Source organism: Scomber japonicus, chromosome 20 (genome assembly GCF_027409825.1).
Source record: "Scomber japonicus isolate fScoJap1 chromosome 20, fScoJap1.pri, whole genome shotgun sequence".
NCBI classification, from domain to species: domain Eukaryota; kingdom Metazoa; phylum Chordata; class Actinopteri; order Scombriformes; family Scombridae; genus Scomber; species Scomber japonicus.
The window spans coordinates 4,287,134-4,306,568 of record NC_070597.1 but is presented as its reverse complement, the minus strand read 5'-3'; the positions used below and the strand labels follow the sequence as shown (position 1 = coordinate 4,306,568).

General features: G+C 36.3%; 5 protein-coding genes across 5 annotated transcripts in view; 3 read left to right on the top strand and 2 right to left on the bottom strand.

The window, feature by feature from the left end:
* The window catches only part of LOC128381463 (peroxiredoxin-like 2A), a 223,662-nt gene that overhangs the window by 143,532 nt on the left and 60,695 nt on the right, over positions 1-19,435 (top strand). The gene's annotated exons all lie outside the window — the stretch shown is intronic.
* On the bottom strand, positions 5,300-6,862 carry LOC128381470 (interferon a3-like). The gene is made up of 5 exons (XM_053341490.1): positions 6,731-6,862; positions 6,561-6,647; positions 6,297-6,446; positions 5,702-5,776; positions 5,300-5,398 (listed from the first exon to the last, which is right to left on the bottom strand). Exons 1-5 carry the CDS (start codon positions 6,860-6,862, stop codon positions 5,300-5,302), a joined length of 543 nt encoding a protein of 180 aa, XP_053197465.1.
* Positions 9,465-10,931, top strand: LOC128381473 (interferon a3-like). Its single transcript, XM_053341494.1, has 5 exons — positions 9,465-9,596; positions 9,685-9,771; positions 9,885-10,034; positions 10,540-10,608; positions 10,833-10,931. Exons 1-5 carry the CDS (start codon positions 9,465-9,467, stop codon positions 10,929-10,931), a joined length of 537 nt encoding a protein of 178 aa, XP_053197469.1.
* LOC128381474 (interferon a3-like) lies at positions 13,746-15,128 on the top strand. The gene is made up of 5 exons (XM_053341495.1): positions 13,746-13,877; positions 13,969-14,055; positions 14,182-14,331; positions 14,853-14,921; positions 15,030-15,128. The coding sequence occupies exons 1-5, from the start codon at positions 13,746-13,748 to the stop codon at positions 15,126-15,128; spliced, it is 537 nt and encodes a 178-aa protein (XP_053197470.1).
* On the bottom strand, positions 18,063-19,434 carry LOC128381469 (interferon a3-like). Its single transcript, XM_053341488.1, has 5 exons — positions 19,303-19,434; positions 19,128-19,214; positions 18,865-19,014; positions 18,265-18,339; positions 18,063-18,175 (listed from the first exon to the last, which is right to left on the bottom strand). The coding sequence occupies exons 1-5, from the start codon at positions 19,432-19,434 to the stop codon at positions 18,077-18,079; spliced, it is 543 nt and encodes a 180-aa protein (XP_053197463.1). The 3' UTR covers positions 18,063-18,076.

Sequence of the window (19,435 nt, the reverse complement as noted above, 5' to 3'; positions counted from 1 at the left end):
ATGGCACTGTAAACTTTTAGGCTACATTCACACCACAGGCCTTAATGCTCAATTCCGATTTATTGCCCAAATCCGATTTTTTTTTTTGGCTGTTCATATAACACTTTTAAACGTGGCCTGTCTGCGGACTGCGATGTGAACAGCTCACGCTCCTGAAGTGATGCTCAGTTGATCATTAATGACGTCATGCACAGAACGGTGATCCGATATGTATCCGATTCAGTACCACATTTGAAAGTGGCCTGAATCGGATTTGGAAATGTCAGATTCAATGTGACTTGTGCTGTTCACATTGTCAGAAGAACCAAATCAGATATGGGTCACTTTTAACTGCGGTATGAACGAAGCCATAGAGAGATCCACCACCAGGCACAGAAACTCATCATTATCCCATTCTCTTAACCCTCCTGTTGTCCTCGAGTCAAGGAAGGGAGGGAGGAAAGAAGAAGGAAGGAAGGAAGGAAGGAAGGAAGGAAAAGAAGACAGGAGGTAGAAAGATGGAATAAAGGGAGGAAGGAAGGAAAGGAGGAAAGAAGGAAGGAAGGTAGGAGGGAGAAAGGAAAAGAGGAAGGAAGGAAAGAAGGAAGGTAGGGGGAGGAAAGAAAGAGAGAAGGAGGGAGGGAGGAAAGAAAGAAGAAAGGAAGGAATGAAAGTAAGAAAGAGGGATGGAGGAAGGAAAAAAGGATGGAGGAAGGAAGGAAGGAAGGAAGGAAGAGTCAAAACAGAAGGGGTCAATTTGACCCGGGAGGACGACAGGAAGGTTAATAGTCTGTGAAAACTCTGACCATTGCCTGTTTTCCCCTTTACTGCATTACGTAATCGCGCGCGCACCCCTACCCGGAAGAGACTCTGTTGTGGATCCACGGCATTATATGATCCACGGAGATAGCCTTAAACAGACAGTAACGACTGATAATGACAGATAAAAGCGGGACACGGCAGGAAACTATTATAGTGCGCGTTCATGGAGGGGAGGGGGAGTGCGGGGACATAGGAGGGAGGAGGGGTTGCTGTGTAAAATGCAAGAAAGGTAAGAGTCGCTTTAATGGTTTGGTACATGCTCAGATGTCCTGAATAACTGTGTGCCACATGGTTTTTTTTTGTCTCCATCAATAATTAATGTTTAAAATGTTTCACCATATGAGCTTCACTGGATACCATCTGATGTCCAGGTGAGGACTTCCGGTTCTGGTGTTAAAGGGAGTCTCTTTGTGTCATTGTAGTGAGTCTAACAGACCATCTGTCTTCTGAGCTATGTGACATGATGTGTACAGTATTGGTCATATTGATCGTTATTTATAGAAAGCAGCAGAATTCATTGGTGCTGTCTTGGTGTTCAGACCTGTTAATCAGCATTATTTCAGATTCTTTTATTTTACCGGAAGCGGCTTTTTTTTCTTTCCAGGTTACCAGAAAACTAACATTTTTAGTACTGTACACTTTTCAGTAAGCACTTTGATCTGGTGTGAACTTTTTTTTCTTTCATTTTCATTTAAGTGCAATATTGACTGTTACTGTTGGTAGATTTTTCTTTTATGGCATGTTTTAATAAAATATATAATTATACTTCATCTATTACTTTTTGTAATGTTTGACCAGTTCTTCAAATTCAAATTAAACCTGCTACCATTATATTGTTATATGTTCAGTATATTGATGGAGAGGGGAGGAATGTTTGAAGCTTACTTCTGAAGTCAGACCTTTAAGATTTTACTCAGGAGGGTTTTTTCCTCATTTTTTTATATTTAACATGTTACTGAATACATATATTGCTGTTTTTAATTCTTTGAAATCAATATTTATTCATATATTTAGTAACTAAATCATGATGTGGACTTATTAGGAGCACACATGAGCTTAAATGGAGTCACAGTACCAATTAAACTCACTTTATTCATCAAATATCTTTATTTTATATTCTAAAATCTACATGAACTAATGAATACATTTTACAATGAGAGATAAATGTTGCTTTATAAGAAATGATCTCTCTTATAAATCATGTCAGTATCCATGACAACACAGCTGGACTTAGATTTTGGTGCTTAATGGGAACATTTACCCTAACAGCTGATCTTAGGTCTTAGTAAGGAAGGGAGGAAGGAAGGAAGGGAGGAAGGAAGGAAGGACAGATGGAGGGAGCATTTACCCTAACAGCTGAAAACATTAGTTAGAAAATTAGAAAAGTCATCAAATGTAATAAGTTACATTACTTTGATGAAGTCATTAAATAGTTACATTACTTATTTTAAATAGGGTAACTAGTAATCTGTAACCTTCCCAACCCTGTTTATAGCTCTGGAGGTTAAAAAAAAACCCCAAACCCATTTATGTATAAAACAAATATAGGCCTTTAAGTTGTGAGCAACACCGCCCCCTGCTGGACAAACGTGTAAGTACATGAAAGAGAAGCTGACCTCATATTTTAGCACACTGATCATTTAATCATTATTAATCATGTCTAAAAACAGACACACAAATACTTTAATTACATTTTCCATTGATCTGTGTGAAGTCGTCCTGATGTTACGCACCGATGTTGCATTTATCAGACTCATAGTTTGGCTTTCAGCGCTGTAACAAACCACACACTGTGCTTTCTATTATCTACTGGAAACTGATGGGTGAAGATTAATTAAATAGATATATCAGAGGAAGCTGGACCAGCAGTATTTAAATCTTTGTTATATTAAGGTCTTCTTGGTTCTGTACAGTCGGGAATATGTAATGTCCACATCTGAAGAGCTGCTCATCATTATATTCAGCCCCAGAAGCTTTTCATGGTACAACAGTGAGGTCAGTAATAGTTCAGGTCTGCTGTGCTCAGCTGCTCCCTCCTCTCTTCTTCTCTGCCACCTCGTCTATCTGCCTCTGCCTCCGCTCCAGGATTTCCATCCTCTTGGCGTCGTTACGCGCTCGCTCCTGGGCCCTGATGTCTGCCAGATCCTCCATGAACATGTGTCTGGATGGAGGAAGGTAAGAAATGTTGGAAGAATTCACATAATATCTACTCCTTTAATACGACATTAAGAAATCTACTGATATCAACCATAAATGCAAGACTGCAACTCAAAAATTATTTTCATTACCGATGAATTGTTGATTATAATCCCAAAGATCTTCACTTTACATCAGAAAACAGTAAGAAATATTCACATTTAAGAAGCTGAAATCAGAGAATTTTGACTGTTTTCCTCAAAATATGACTTAAAATGATTAATACACTATATAAAAAACAGTTTTACAATTAATTTTATGTCAATTGATTCATTTACTTATTGCATATCATCTAAGCTTTGGACAGATAAACAGAAGTTTATTTCAAATACACTGGGGACCCATGAATAGGTACTAAAATATTGACTATCTCTGTCTCTTTCCCATAAATCAAGATACAAACACATACAGATTAAATGACTTATCACAGGTTTTCCCATCAACAGAACATTAATAAGCAACATTTGACATATAAATTAATCATTTTTAGTCCTTTTTCTTGTCTCTAGGTTCAGTTTGAAGCTTTTCTTGTTCTTCTATGATCTTTTAGTGGATAGTTTACTTCTATTTTTTGTCTATTTTAATGCTAAAGCCCCTCTTTTAGTTACTATACTTCCTCCACAGCTCAACAGGGAAACATTAAGAGGGAATCTGATGCTATAAAGACTGTAAATGTGTCAGATATCACTCGATATGACTAACTCACACTGCTGAAGCTCAATAGAAGCTGATCACATGTACTTTTAAATGACTGTGTGATCATCACTTTACACTGAAAGCACATTTGAAGGAGATCTTTTAATAGTCAGTATGAACAGGAGGAATGATAACAGCTGCAGCCAGCATGCAGGATGAACGTGCAAAGGGACAGAGGTGATCAAGGTGCAATTGAAAACGGCCCAATTTGAGGTTTGATAGTTAAGATTTTTAGATGACAATGAAGCCAAAAAGACAAGAGAACATGTGATAAATTACCTGTTGAAGAAAGCAGTCGCTAGTCCAACTATCAGTGTCCCAAACAGGATGGGTTTGGTTAAGCGCTTCACAGCAGACAGGTTGTGTTGCGACATCGCAGCAAGTCTGCAGGAAAGTTGATCACACAGCGAAATGCACGCGAAATAAATACCTTACATGAGATTTTATAAGATGACCTTTCAAGTGATCATTAGCTAACACATTACAACAGCAACCTACACGCCTCCTCTTCTTTCTTCTTCGTGGTTATACTGGAGGACTATGAACCAGTGGTAAAGGCTGCATACCGCCATCTAGTGGCTCAGAAGGTGTAACAACATGATATTAAGTACAAGATCACTACTAACTTTATGCTTGAGTTATATTCTAGATCAGGGGTGTAAAACATGCGGCCCGTGGGCCAGAACCGGCCCGCCAAGGCATCCAATCCGGCCCACTTTCCTTCCTGTCTTCTTTTTCTTCCCACCCTCCTGTTATCTGCCCTTCTTTCCTTCCTCCCTTTCTTACTTCTTTCCTTCTTTGTTTCCTTCCCTCTGTTCTTCCTTCCTTCATTCCTTCCTTGCATCCTAATCCCTTTTTCTTCCTTCCTTCCACCTTTCCTTCATCTTCTTTTCCTTCCCTCGTCATTCCTTCCACATTTCCTTCATCTTCTTTTCCTTTCTTCCTTTCCTTCCTTCCTTCCTTCCTTTCTTGTCTTCTTTTCCTTTCTTCCCTTCCTTCCTAATCCCCTTTCCTTCCTTCCTTCCTTCCTTCCTTCCTTTTGTTTTTCCTTCCCTCCTTTCTTTCCTTCTTATCACTTTTCCCTTCTTTCCATCCTTGTTTCCTTCCTCCCTTCCATCTTTTTAATGATCCGGCCCACATGAGATCAAATTTGGCTGCATGTGGCCCTTGAACGGAAATGAGTTTGACTCAAAGTAGTATGTAATCCCTAATATATGAAACGTGAAGCACCTTTGAACCTCTATTTTGCACCTGTAAAATAGAGGTACTGCTACATGATCATCAGATATGTTTATGAGTGTTATAAGGAAATGTCCCCAAATGTCTCTGTTGGTTACTTGAGCTCATTAAAAAGAAAATCTGCATTCCTTTTGTTTATGAAACAGGAATAAAAAAAAATCCAAAATATTTTAGTTTGCATATTTTTATTATCTGTAACATGAGTACATGTAACAATCTTTGACATATATTTCATTTTGGTTCATTTTTCATTTTGATCATGAAAATACACGATCGAACCAATCAACTGATTTGATAAATACATAAATAGATACATAAATAATAAATAAACTGTATGAAAGCAAATAAATTAAGAAGGAGGCAGATTTCAGTTCTTGGTGATTAGAGATGAAGCCAGCTGGTTGACTCTGAAAAGATGAACTTTCATTTCCTTCCTGATCAGCACCCAGACTTCAGCACTGTGGCCCTACAGACAGAAGAAGATTATTATTAAAACATAGATAGATAGATAGATGGATGGATGGATGGATGGATGGATGGATAGATAGATAGATAGTCAAGTCAAATTTATTTATAAAGCACATTGAAAAACAACCTCAGTTGCTGCACAGTTATTAAAATACAATATAATCACACACAATATAATAATGAATAAAAACAATAAAGGAATATTAAGAGCTCAATTTAAAGACTAAAAAATTTGAATAAAAAAACAAATAAAAAATAAAAAAATAAAATAAAATAAAGTAGACTGGTAAGATAGACTTACCATTCGTCCAATATGACCTGACAGTCTCTTGAAATACATGCGCAGCTTCTTGTTCTTGTGGTTGTGCCTCCCAATCTGAATGAATAAAAAGTCAAATGATTTAAAAAATTAGTTTGGGTTTTGTTTGTGTAGTCGGCTCACATTTCAGATGTCTATGAGTTGTTAACAGCTCCACCAAATAGTGATTTCTCCCTCTAAACTTCTCACATGCTTTCATTTCAATAAATGTTCAAATGATCCAATATTTCAGCAAAAATCAAAGATTAGAGAAAAAGTCCAAAAACTGAAAACACATTTGTGTATCAGAACTTATTTTCTTCTTCTTTCCTCTCCCATTAATCATCTCAGCAGCCCTCACATTTATCTGCTGACCCTTTGGAGGGGCCCCACCCCTAGGTTGGGAACCACTGGACTAAACTAGCTAACTGTACTTTTACTTAAGTAGGATTTTCCATGCAGGACTTTTACTTGTATTGAGTATTTTAACGCTGCTGTGTTGGTCATTTTACGTCAGTAAAGGATCTGAATATTTCTTCATCAATCTTTTAACCTGAGAAGAAGTGCGGCTGTGTTCCTCCACATTTCTGAGACTTACACAGGAGCGCAGACCATCAGCCTGCTCGCTGACTACATTGACAAAGTCGTCCACTGTGTTCTCCTCCCAGGATGTAGAGTTGTGATCCTCCTGAAACAGGAGAGCCATCTGATCCAGAGTCTGCACAATGAAACCAAGACGCTCCCCAGCCTAGAAGGAGAGGAAGAAGATCAGCCACAGATTACAATACACACTAAACTATTCATTCAGTATATTTTATTTTGTGTTTACAGTTGCAGTGGATAAACGTTCAGGATGACTTACTGATGCTTTGGATGCCTGGGTGTACAGATCATGAGGGAAGGCCACCTCCAGTTCAGCATCCTCAGTGGTGTTGGTGGAATTATTAACCTGCAGCACACAAACACAACAGGTGTTAATGAAGTAAAGTGAGTCCATTAAGATAAATAAATCACTGTAAAAAGCAAACCTACCATCGTATCCAGTAACTCTGAAGACCTTTGATTGTACTGTCTGAACTTATGATCCAACCATCTGCAGCTCAGCGAGGAGCCTGCGCTGTACAGGCTGAGGAGCAGGCAAGACAAGAAGATCCTGTTCATCATCATTTTTAAAAGGTATCAATTGATTTTGTGTGGAGCAGATTCGGATGTCTCCTGGTGATGTGTTTGAGCTGACCTGCAGCTCCTCATTTATAGCAGCAGTGTGCACCTTTTTCACTTTCCGAACACCTGTGGGAAACACTTTTGTGGCTTTCACTCAGTTAAAAGTCATAATAAACCTCAACATGTCACACAGATTTGAATTTGTGTCTGTATGAAAGATTTATCCCACAATAGATAAAATAAATAGATTTAAATAGATTTAATTACAGAAAATTAAAATATCACTCCTGGTATTAATTTAAAAAGACTGAACAGCTGTAAAGTAAAACCAAAGACAACTCATGTTATAGATCATTTAAAAAACATAAAATCAAACTCAGTTCACTATTGATAATAATGGAACAGCTCAGTATTCAATATTAGAAATTATGGGATTATTATGGGAGTATTATTGTGATTTTCAAAGGGAAAGTAATAATAATAATAATATCTTTATTTATAGCAGTTTTCAAAACAATTTATAGTGCCCTGCATACATTTTAAAAAGTGTTTTACACAGAACTGAAAATGTTTCTTTTTTTAAAAACATGGTAAAATGATAAAATACAACTAAATATTATAAAAACAATAGTAAAATCACTGTTTTAAATAGTCAGTCTAGAAATTTGTGGACACCCAAAATTGATTCTTCTTGAATGTAATTTCTGTCACTCATAATGATTTTAGGATATTTTAATATTTATTTATGTATTTTTTAATAGTTGGGATTTCATCATTACTTCTGTGTGGACTGATAATAATGATTCATTCATTCATAAAGCTGTAAGTGTGTTTACAATGTTCAGTAAATGGGAAGTTCAAAGAGAAAATGAAAGTCAGTGTGTGACTGCGGCCGGCACACTGACACTGTTATATTTCTATTGTAGTAATGAGTATTTTCATTTTGTGGTTTGTGGCACATTTTTTATTGTGTTTCATGTGTATCTTTCAAAAGTCTAAAAGGACAAGACATGTGAATCAAATTAAGGTATTAATACTTTGTAGATGAACGATGCTTGAAATCTTAAAAATGCTTCAGTGACAAATAAGAGTTGGCAAGATAAGGAACTCAAAATATCTTTCAACATATTGTCAGGTTTGTTAAAATGTACATTTAGTATTTTTTTGGTTTTATATCATTTAAATGACATTTCCACCATTTTTTACCAAAAGTAAGACTGAATGATCTTGAAAATGTCAAATGGTGTAACCACAAAAGAATCATATTAAATATTAAATATTTTATCCACCTATAGTGTATTTAAGTATACTTCTAAAATTAATTAATTAATCTTAAAACATCAAATTAAAAGAAACTTTTTTGGAGTATTTCTACATTGACATGTTTATGCATTTTGCAAATATTGAGCAGAACATTTCCTAAAAAACATTCTTTCTAAATAATTTGTGACAAATTATGTAAAATCAGTTAGAAACCAGTGTTATGTTGTGAAAGTGGATTATATTTATTCCACATCTTAGTTCACATTTCTTTTCTTGTATATAATCAGATTTTTATGAAAAAATACTGGTTACACCAATTGGACACTGGGTTGCACCACGTCATTGCCCCAAATACAAAAACACTGTAAAGAACAAAATGAAAATACTAACTACTATAAATCTACCATAGAAATAAAACACCATCAATAAATGCGGATTCCTTTTCAGACACTTGATGACGTACAGGTGAAATATAAAAGGCTCCTTGTGTTGGATTAAAAGGTGAAGGAGAATCCCCCTTCAATAAGCGTCCTGGTTCTCACAGATAAGCAGCCACTTCTGCTGAAGTTGAAATGTCAATGATTAGTTATGAATGAGCGTCAGTGCGCAGGCCGCAGTCACACTCTGACTTTCATTTTCTCTTTAAAGGAACTTCCCATTTATTGTACTTAGAGGGCACACTGTCAACACACTCACAGCTTTATGGGTTAATAACTATTATCAGTCCTCCGCACAGAAGTTATGATGTAATTCCAACAATTGTCTCTTTTTAATGTTTTTTCTGTCGTACTGGTCAGCGTGCAGACTGAAAAAGAGGCAATGACATCATTAAAAAACAATTCCTAAAATCTTAAAAGTACAAAAGTGATCATTGAGTGACAGAAATGACATTAAAAAAGAATCAATTTTGGGTGTCATAATAATGACATAATAATGCCATAATTTCTAATATTGAATACTGAGCTGTTCCATTATTATCAATAGTGAACTGTGTTTGATTTTATATTTTTTAGATGATCTATAACATGAGTTGTCTTTGGTTTTACTTTACAGCTGTTCAGTCTTTTTAAAATAATACCAGGAGTGATATTTTAAGTTTCTGTGATATTTATCTATTGTGGGATAAATCTTTCATACAGACACAAATTCAAATCTGTGTGACATGTTGAGGTTTATTATGACTTTTAACTGAATGAAAGCCACACAAGTGTTTCCCACAGGTAAATGAAAAAGGTGCACACTGCTGCTATAAATGAGGAGCTGCAGGTCAGCTCAAACACATCACCAGGAGACATCCGAATCTGCTCCACACAAAATCAGTTGATACCTTTTAAAAATGATGATGAACAGGATCTTCTTGTCTTGCCTGCTCCTCAGTCTGTACAGCGCAGGCTCCTCACTGAGCTGCAGATGGTTGGATCATAAATTCAGACAGTACAATCAAAGGTCTTCAGAGTTACTGGATACGATGGTAGGTTTGCTTTTCACAATGCTGTGTGTTACTTATCTTAATGGACTCACTTTACTTCATTAACACCTGTTGTGTTTGTGTGCTGCAGGTTAATAATTCCACCAACACCACTGAGGATGCTGAACTGGAGGTGGCCTTCCCTCATGATCTGTACACCCAGGCATCCAAAGCATCAGTAAGTCATCCTGAACGTTTATCCACTGCAACTGTAAACACAAATAAAATATACTGAATGAATAGTTTCATGTGTATTACAATCTGTGGCTGATCTTCTTCCTCTCCTTCTAGGCTGGGGAGCGTCTTGGTTTCATTGTGCAGACTCTGGATCAGATGGCTCTCCTGTTTCAGGAGGATCACAACTCTACATCCTGGGAGGAGAACACAGTGGACGACTTTGTCAATCTAGTCAGCGAGCAGGCTGATGGTCTGCGCTCCTGTGTAAGTCTCAGATATGTGGAGGAACACAGCCGCACTTCTTCTCAGGTTAAAAGATTGATGAAGAAATATTCAGATCCTTTACTGACGTAAAATGACCAACACAGCAGCGTTAAAATACTCAATACAAGTAAAAGTCCTGCATGGAAAATACTGAAGTCCATTGGCTCATCGAGTCCGGTGGTTCCCAAACTAGGGGTGGGGCCCCTCCAAAGGGTCAGCAGATAAATGTGAGGGATGGTGAGATGATTAATGGGAAAGAAGAAAAAACAAAGTTCTGATACACAAATGTGTTTTCAGTTTTTGGACTTTTTCTCTAATCTTTGATTTTTGCTGAAATATTGGATCATTTGAACATTTATTGAAATTAAACCATGTGGGAAGTTTAGAGGGAAAAATCACTATTTGGAAGAGCTGTAAACAACTCATAGACATCTGAAATGTGAGTCCGACTTCACACAAAAAAAAAAATCAAGTTCTTAAATCATTTGGCTTTTTATTCGTTCAGATTGGGAGCCACAAGAACAAGAAGCTGCACATGTATTTCAAGAGACTGTCAGGTCATATTGGACGAATGGTAAGTCTATCTATCTATCTATCTATCTATCTATCTATAGTATAGTATCTATCTATCTATAGTATAGTATCTATCTATCTATCTATCTATCTATCTATCTATCTATCTATCTATCTATCTATCTATCTATCTATCTATCTATCTATCTATCTATCTATCTATCTATCTGTCTATCTATCTATCTATCTATCTGTGTTTTAATAATAATCTTCTTCTGTCTGTAGGGCCACAGTGCTGATGTCTGGGAGCTGATCAGGAGGGAACTCAAAGTCCATCTATTCAGAGTCAACCAGCTGGCTTCATCTCTAATCACCCAGAACTGAAACCTGTCTGTGTGTCAGATACAGAGCGTGTTAAATTGTTTGCTTTCATGCAGTTTATTTATTTACCTATGTATTTATTTATCTACTTTATGTATGTAACTCTGAAGACCTTTGATTGTACTGTCTGAATTTATGATCCAACCATCTGCAGCTCAGTGAGGAGCCTGCGCTGTACAGGCTGAGGAGCAGGCAAGACAAGAAGATCCTGTTCATCATCATTTTTAAAAGGTATCAATTGATTTTGTGTGGAGCAGATTCGGATGTCTCCTGGTGATGTGTTTGAGCTGACCTGCAGCTCCTCATTTATAGCAGCAGTGTGCACCTTTTTCATTTTCCGAACACCTGTGGGAAACATTTTTGTGGCTTTCATTCAGTTAAAAGTCATAATAAACCTCAACATGTCACACAGATTTGAATTTGTGTCTGTATGAAAGATTTATCCCACAATAGATAAAATAAATAGATTTAAATAGATTTAATTACAGAAAATTAAAATATCACTCCTGGTATTATTTTAAAGAGACTGAACAGCTGTAAAGTAAAACCAAAGACAACTCATGTTATAGATTATCTAAAAAATATAAAATCAAACACAGTTCACTATTGATAATAATGGAACAGCTCAGTATTCAATATTAGAAATTATGGGATTATTATGGGAGTATTATTGTGATTTTTAAAGGGAAAGTAATAATAATAATAATATTTTTATTTATAGCAGTTTTCAAAACAATTGATAGTGCCCTGCATACATTTTAAAAACTAAACTTTAAAAGTGTTTTACACAGAACTGAAAAAAGAATTTCTTTTTTAAAAACATGGTAAAATGATAAAATACAACTAAATATTATAAAAACAATAGTAAAATCACTGTTTTAAATAGTCAGTCTAGAAATTTGTGGACACCCAAAATTGATTCTTCTTGAATGTAATTTCTGTCACTTATAATGATTTTAGGATATTTTAATATTTATTTATGTATTTTTTAATAGTTGGGATTTCATCATTACTTCTGTGTGGACTGATAATAATGATTCATTCATTCATAAAGCTGTAAGTGTGTTTACAATGTTCAGTAAATGGGAAGTTCAAAGAGAAAATGAAAGTCAGTGTGTGACTGCGGCCGGCACACTGACACTCTTCTATTTCTATTGTAGTAATGAGTATTTTCATTTTGTGGTTTGTGGCACGTTTTTTATTGTGTTTCATGTGTATCTTTCAAAAGCCTAAAAGGACAAGACATGTGAATCAAATTAAGGTATTAATACTTTGTAGATGAACGATGCTTGAAATCTTAAAAATGCTTCTGTGACAAATAAGAGTTGGCAAGATAAGTAACTCAAAATAATTTAAAAGCAGCATCAGGTTTGTTAAAATGTACATTTTGTATTTTTTTTGGTTTTATATCATTTGAAATGACATTTTCACCATTTTTTACCAAAAGTAAGACTGAATGCTTCTGAAAATGTCAAATGGTGTAACCACAAAAGAATGATAAATATTAAATATTTTATCACCTACAGTGTATTTAAATATACTTCTAAAATGAATGAATTAATCTTAAAACATCAAATTAAAAGAAACTTTTTTGGAGTATTTCTACATTGACATGTTTATGCATTTTGCAAATATTGAGCAGAACATTTCCTAAAAAACAATTCTTTCTGAATAATTTGCGACAAATTATGTAAAATCAGTTAGAAACCAGTGTTATGTTGTAAAAGTGGATTATATTTATTCCACATCTTAGTTCACATTTCTTTTCTTGTATATTTCTTTTTATGAAAAAATACTGGTTACACCAATTGGACACTGGGTTGCATCACGTCATTGCCCCAAATACAAAAACACTGTAAAGAAAAAACTGAAAATACTAACTACTATAAATCTACCATAGAAATAAAACACCATCAATAAATGCTGATTCCTTTTCAGACACTTGATGACGTACAGGTGAAATATAAAAGGCTCCTTGTGTTAGATTAAAAGGTGAAGGAGAATCCCCCTTCAATAAGCGTCCTGGTTCTCACAGTTCTGCTGAAGTTGAAATGTCAATGATTAGTTATGAATGAGCGTCAGTGCGCAGGCCGCAGTCACACTCTGACTTTCATTTTCTCTCTAAAGGAACTTCCCATTTATTGCACTTAGAGGACACACTGTAAACACACACACAGCTTCATGGGTTAATAATTATTATCAGTCCGCACAGAAGTTATGATGTAATTCCAACAATTGTCTCTTTTTAATGTGTTTTCTGTCGTACTGGTCAGCGTGCAGACTGAAAAAGGCGCAATGACATCATTAAAAAACAATTCCTAAAATCTTAAAAGTACAAAAGTGATCATTGAGTGACAGAAATTACATTAAAAACTAATCAATTTTGGGTCTCATAATACTGACATAATAATGCCATAATTTCTAATATTGAATACTGAGCTGTTTCATTATTATCAATAGTGAACTGAGTTTGATTTTATGTTTTTTAAATGATCTATAACATGAGTTGTCTTTGGTTTTACTTTACAGCTGTTCAGTCTTTTTAAAATAATAATATGATATTTTAAGTTTCTGTGATATTTTTCTATTGTGAGATAAATCTTTCATACAGACACAAATTCAAATCTGTGTGACATGTTGAGGTTTATTATGACTTTTAACTGAATGAAAGCCACAAAAGTGTTTCCCACAGGTGTTCGGAAAGTGAAAAAGGTGCACACTGCTGCTATAAATGAGGAGCTGCAGGTCAGCTCAAACACATCACCAGGAGACATCCGAATCTGCCCCACACAAAATCAATTGATACCTTTAAAAATGATGATGAACAGGATCTTCTTGTCTTGCCTGCTCCTCAGCCTGTACAGCGCAGGCTCCTCACTGAGCTGCAGATGGTTGGATCATAAATTCAGACAGTACAATCAAAGGTCTTCAGAGTTACTGGATATGATGGTAGGTTTGCTTTTTACAGCAATGTTTACAGTGATTTATCTTAATGGACTCACTTTACTTCATTAACACCTGTTGTGTTTGTGTGCTGCAGGTTAATAATTCCACCAACACCACTGAGGATGCTGAACTGGAGGTGGCCTTCCCTCATGATCTGTACACCCAGGCATCCAAAGCATCAGTGAGTCATCCTGAACGTTTATCCACTGCAACTGTAAACACAAAATAACTTATACTGAATGAATAGTTTCATGTGTATTACAATCTGTGGCTGATCTTCTTCCTCTTCTTCCTCTTCTTCTTCTAGGCTGGGGAGCGTCTTGGTTTCATTGTGCAGACTCTGGATCAGATGGCTCTCCTGTTTCAGGAGGATCACAACTCTACATCCTGGGAGGAGAACACAGTGGACGACTTTGTCAATGTAGTCAGCGAGCAGGCTGATGGTCTGCGCTCCTGTGTAAGTCTCAGAAATGTGGAGGAACACAGCCTCACTTCTTCTCAGGTTAAAAGATTGATGAAGAAATATTCAGATCCTTTACTGACGTAAAATGACCAACACAGCAGCGTTAAAATACTCAATACAAGTAAAAGTCCTGCATGGAAAATCCTACTTAAGTAAAAGTACAGTTAGCTAGTTTAGTCCAGCGGTTCCCAACCTAGGGGTGGGGCCCCTCCAAAGGGTCAGCAGATAAATGTGAGGGCTGCTGAGATGATTAATGGGAGAGGAAAGAAGAAAAAACAAATTTCTGATACACAAATGTGTTTTCAGTTTTTGGACTTTTTCTCTAATCTTTGATTTTTGCTGAAATATTGGATCATTTGAACATTTATTGAAATGAAAGCATGTGAGAAGTTTAGAGGGAAAAATCAGTATTTGGTGGCGCTGTTAACAACTCATAGACATCTGAAATGTGAGCCCGACTTCACACACACAAAAAAAATGAAGTTCTTAAATCATTTGGCTTTTTATTCATTCAGATTGGGAGCCACAAGAACAAGAAGCTGCGCATGTATTTCAAGAGACTGTCAGGTCTTATTGGACGAATGGTAAGTCTATCTATCTATCTATCTATCTATCTATCTATCTATCTATCTATCTATCTACCTATCTATCTATCTATCTATGTTTTAATAATAATCTTCTTCTGTCTGTAGGGCCACAGTGCTGAAGTCTGGGTGCTGATCAGGAAGGAAATGAAAGTTCATCTTTTCAGAGTCAACCAGCTGGCTTCATCTCTAATCACCAAGAACTGAAATCTGCCTCCATCTTAATTTATTTGCTTTCATACAGTTTATTTATTATTTATGTATCTATTTATGTATTTATCAAATCAGTTGATTGGTTTGATCGTGTATTTTCATGATCAAAATTAAAAATGAACCAAAATGAAATATATGTCAAAGATTGTTACATGTACTCATGTTACAGCTAATAAAAATATGCAAACTAAAATATTTTGGATTTTTTTAATTCCTGTTTCATAAACAAAAGGAATGCAGATTTTCTTTTTAATGAGCTCAAGTAACCAACAGAGACATTTGGGGTCATTTCCTTATAACACTCATAAACATATCTGATGATCATGTAGCAGTGCCTCTATTTTACAGGTGCAGAATAGAGGTTCAACCCCAGGTTCAAAGGTGCTTCACGTTTCATATATTAGGGATTACATAGCCTACTACTTTGAGTCAGCAGGGGGCACTAGAGTACAATTAATGACTATCTGCAGTGTGGTTGTCAGTAAACCCTTCTAGGACCTCTGTAGTATCAAAATAACAACACCAACTAAAAATCCCTGGTACAATATACCTTAATGTTGGGATTCTTTAAAGGTCTCTGTTCCAATTTATTCCTTTATGCTTCCTTTTATAAAAACAACTGCATGGACATTCAGAGTTGGACTCAGTGGTAAGAGACAGGTACAAAGTCCAGGTTATTGTTGAACACATTATATTGGGTCTCATACGGTAATATGGGTCATGTGGTCATATGTCTTATCATGCAAACAGAGAGACGCCTGCAGCTTTTGACAACCTGGATTTTAAACCAGTAAGCACTAGTAACAGACTATAATAGTGTAAGAGTGAAGTTATGTTTTATGGGTAAAAATTATGTAAACATAAGTTAAACATGTGTTATTGAATTATAGTTCACTTTGGTCTTACTGAATTATTGCCTGCCAGCTTTAATGCATGTGAGTGTTAGCTACTTGGCGGCGCTGTGGAGACTGCGGGGGGCAATGTGGAGCTGAGGAGAGACCGGAGAAGAGGAGAAGAAAGACAGAAAGACAGAAAGAAAGAGGGAAACTGAATGACTGGATGTTAAAACTGTATTGAGACCGCACTAAAAGTTATGAGCAAAACCCAGAACGTTGTTGGACTCCTTTACTCCCTCACATACACCCACGTCGCTTATCGCATAGTGCATAACCGCCACCTTGTGGTCCCTTATGGTTACTGCAATGGTTTACATACTATCATTTAATTAATACGAACATTTATTAATTAAAAAGAAACAACAAAACCCTGTTGCTTTCAAAAACTCTGAACCATATCCGGTGATTTTATCTTCTGATGATTTCTTAAATATTCGGAGATGTTTAGAAGGCAAAATCACTACTTGGTGGAGCTGTTAACAACTCATAGACATCTGACACACTCTACACACTGCTTTTTGTAAGACAGACAAAAAACTAATTTCTAAAATCATTTGACTATGTATTCATTTGTTCATTCATTCAGACATTCACAGGTGGACTCCGTGGATGTTAGGATTTTTGGGGGCAAGGTATACTCCGGCTTATTGTTGGACACCTCTCTATGGTCACATACGGTAGTTTGGGTCACGTGGTGTTGTTGGCGGTAGAATCACTTATTCACCTGTAATTTATTTTGTTGTGAATGGATAGAGAGGGGGAGGCCTAAGTTTTATTGCCAATCATCTTCGTGAGCTTTTTTGACGCTGTTTTTTTACGCTTTTGAAACATGTTGAATGCCTTTGGATGCTTTCACAACACTGTTTTTTATTTATTTACCGGCAATAAAACTACCAAACTCTGACCTTTGGATCCGTGATTCTCTATGACAGCCAGCACGTCGGGCAGGTTAGTCTCCCCTACTTATCCTCTCTGTGTGACTATTTTAATGCTTTTATTATACTGTGGAGAATGATGTTTGTGCAGAGTTTGACGCTAGAAGGCTGTTTTTACATTCATCAGCTAAATGGAGGAAATGTTGTGTTGTGTTGAATCTGAGTTCATGTGGTTTACAATGAGATTTGAGGCATTACAGTTTAGTGGAGCCAATAGACAATTCATTTACACGAATGTGACGTTGACGCCTCCAGTGCACACTGACGATGGACTCTTCAGGGACATAGGAGACATATTTTATCCACTTTTGAGATGAAAAGTGTTTGCATATTCATAGATTATACGATTATGAATGAGGAAGAAGCAATAGATGTATTTTGTGTTGGAAAATACATGTTAGACACAATTCAATATTCAAAGCATGTCTGGAGGGAATATTTGTGTCCTCTTGGCTGGACCGGAATGGTTGGAGCTATCAGTAAACTGCCCTTGTCTTTGTTTGTTTGCCGGTGTTTATCAGCATGTATGTTACGTTCATATTGTCATTTTATCATTCAGCACAGTATAAAGTGGTTAACTGAATCTCAGAAATCACTTTCAAAGACATAAGGGTTTACTGATAAAGTCTTTAATTGTACTCTGGAGCCCCCTGTTGACTCAAAGTAGTATATAGATTTAGCCTAATCCCTAATATATGAGACGCAAAGCACCTTTCGCCCCTTTACCTACAGTAGATCGAAGTAATTACTGCTACATGATCATCATAAATGGTTATGAGAAGTGCTAGATATGGAAATGACCCCAAATGATCCTGTTGTTTACTTAAGCTCATCCTGTTTAGAATAAGGAAGGAATAAAAAAACAAAACAAAAAATATTTTCCATTTGCAGAATATTTTATTAGCTGTAACATGAGATGTAACACGTAAAAAATATAGATTTAATTTTGCTTAATTTTTCATTTGAAACATTAAGATAAATAATCAACCAATACACTGATTTCAATGAATAAATACATGAAATAGATAAATAAATAAATAAATAGGTAAATAAATAAACTCCATGAAAGCAAACAATTTAACACACTGTGAATCTGACACACAGACAGGTTTCAGTTCTTGGTGATTAGAGATGAAGCCAGCTGGTTGACTCTGAATAGATGGACTTTGAGTTCCCTCCTGATCAGCTCCCAGACTTCAGCACTGTGGCCCTACAGACAGAAGAAGATTATTATTAAAACATAGATAGATAGATAGATAGATAGATAGATGGATACTATAGATAGATAGATAGACTTACCATTCGTCCAATAAGACCTGACAGTCTCTTGAAATACATGCGCAGCTTCTTGTTCTTGTGGTTGTGCCTCCCAATCTGAATGAATAAAAAGTCAAATGATTTAAGAAATTAGTTTTTAATCCGTCTTACTAAAAGCAGTGTGTAGTCGGCTCACATTTCAGATGTCTATGAGTTGTTAACAGCTCCACCAAATACTGATTTCTCCCTCTAAACTTCTCACATGCTTTCATTTCAATAAATGTTCAAATGATCCAATATTTCAGCAAAAATCAAAGATTAGAGAAAAAGTCCAAAAACTGAAAACACATTTGTGTATCAGAACTTTTTTTGTCTTCTTTCCTCTCCCATTAATCATCTCAGCAGCCCTCACATTTATCTGCTGCCCCTTTGGAGAGGCCCCACCCCTAGTTTGGGAACCACTGGACTCAGTGAGCCAATGGACTTAAGTAGGATTCTCCATGCAGGACTTTTACTTGTATTGAGTATTTTAACGCTGCTGTGTTGGTCATTTTACGTCAGTAAAGGATCTGAATATTTCTTCATCAATCTTTTAACCTGAGAAGAAGTGAGGCTGTGTTCCTCCACATTTCTGAGACTTACACAGGAGCGCAGACCATCAGCCTGCTCGCTGACTACATTGACAAAGTCGTCCACTGTGTTTTCCTCCCAGGATGTAGAGTTGTGATCCTCCTGAAACAGGAGAGCCATCTGATCCAGAGTCTGCACAATGAAACCAAGACGCTCCCCAGCCTAGAAGAAGAGGAAGAAGATCAGTCACAGATTATAATACACATGAAACTATTCATTCAGTATATATTATTCGTGTTTACAGTTGCAGTGGATAAACGTTCAGGATGACTTACTGATGCTTTGGATGCCTGGGTGTACAGATCATGAGGGAAGGCCACCTCCAGTTCAGCATCCTCAGTGGTGTTGGTGGAATTATTAACCTGCAGCACACAAACACAACAGGTGTTAATGAAGTAAAGTGAGTCCATTAAGATAAGTAACACACAGCATTGTGAAAAGCAAACCTACCATCGTATCCAGTAACTCTGAAGACCTTTGATTGTACTGTCTGAATTTATGATCCAACCATCTGCAGCTCAGTGAGGAGCCTGCGCTGTACAGGCTGAGGAGTAGGCAAGACAAGAAGATCCTGTTCATCATC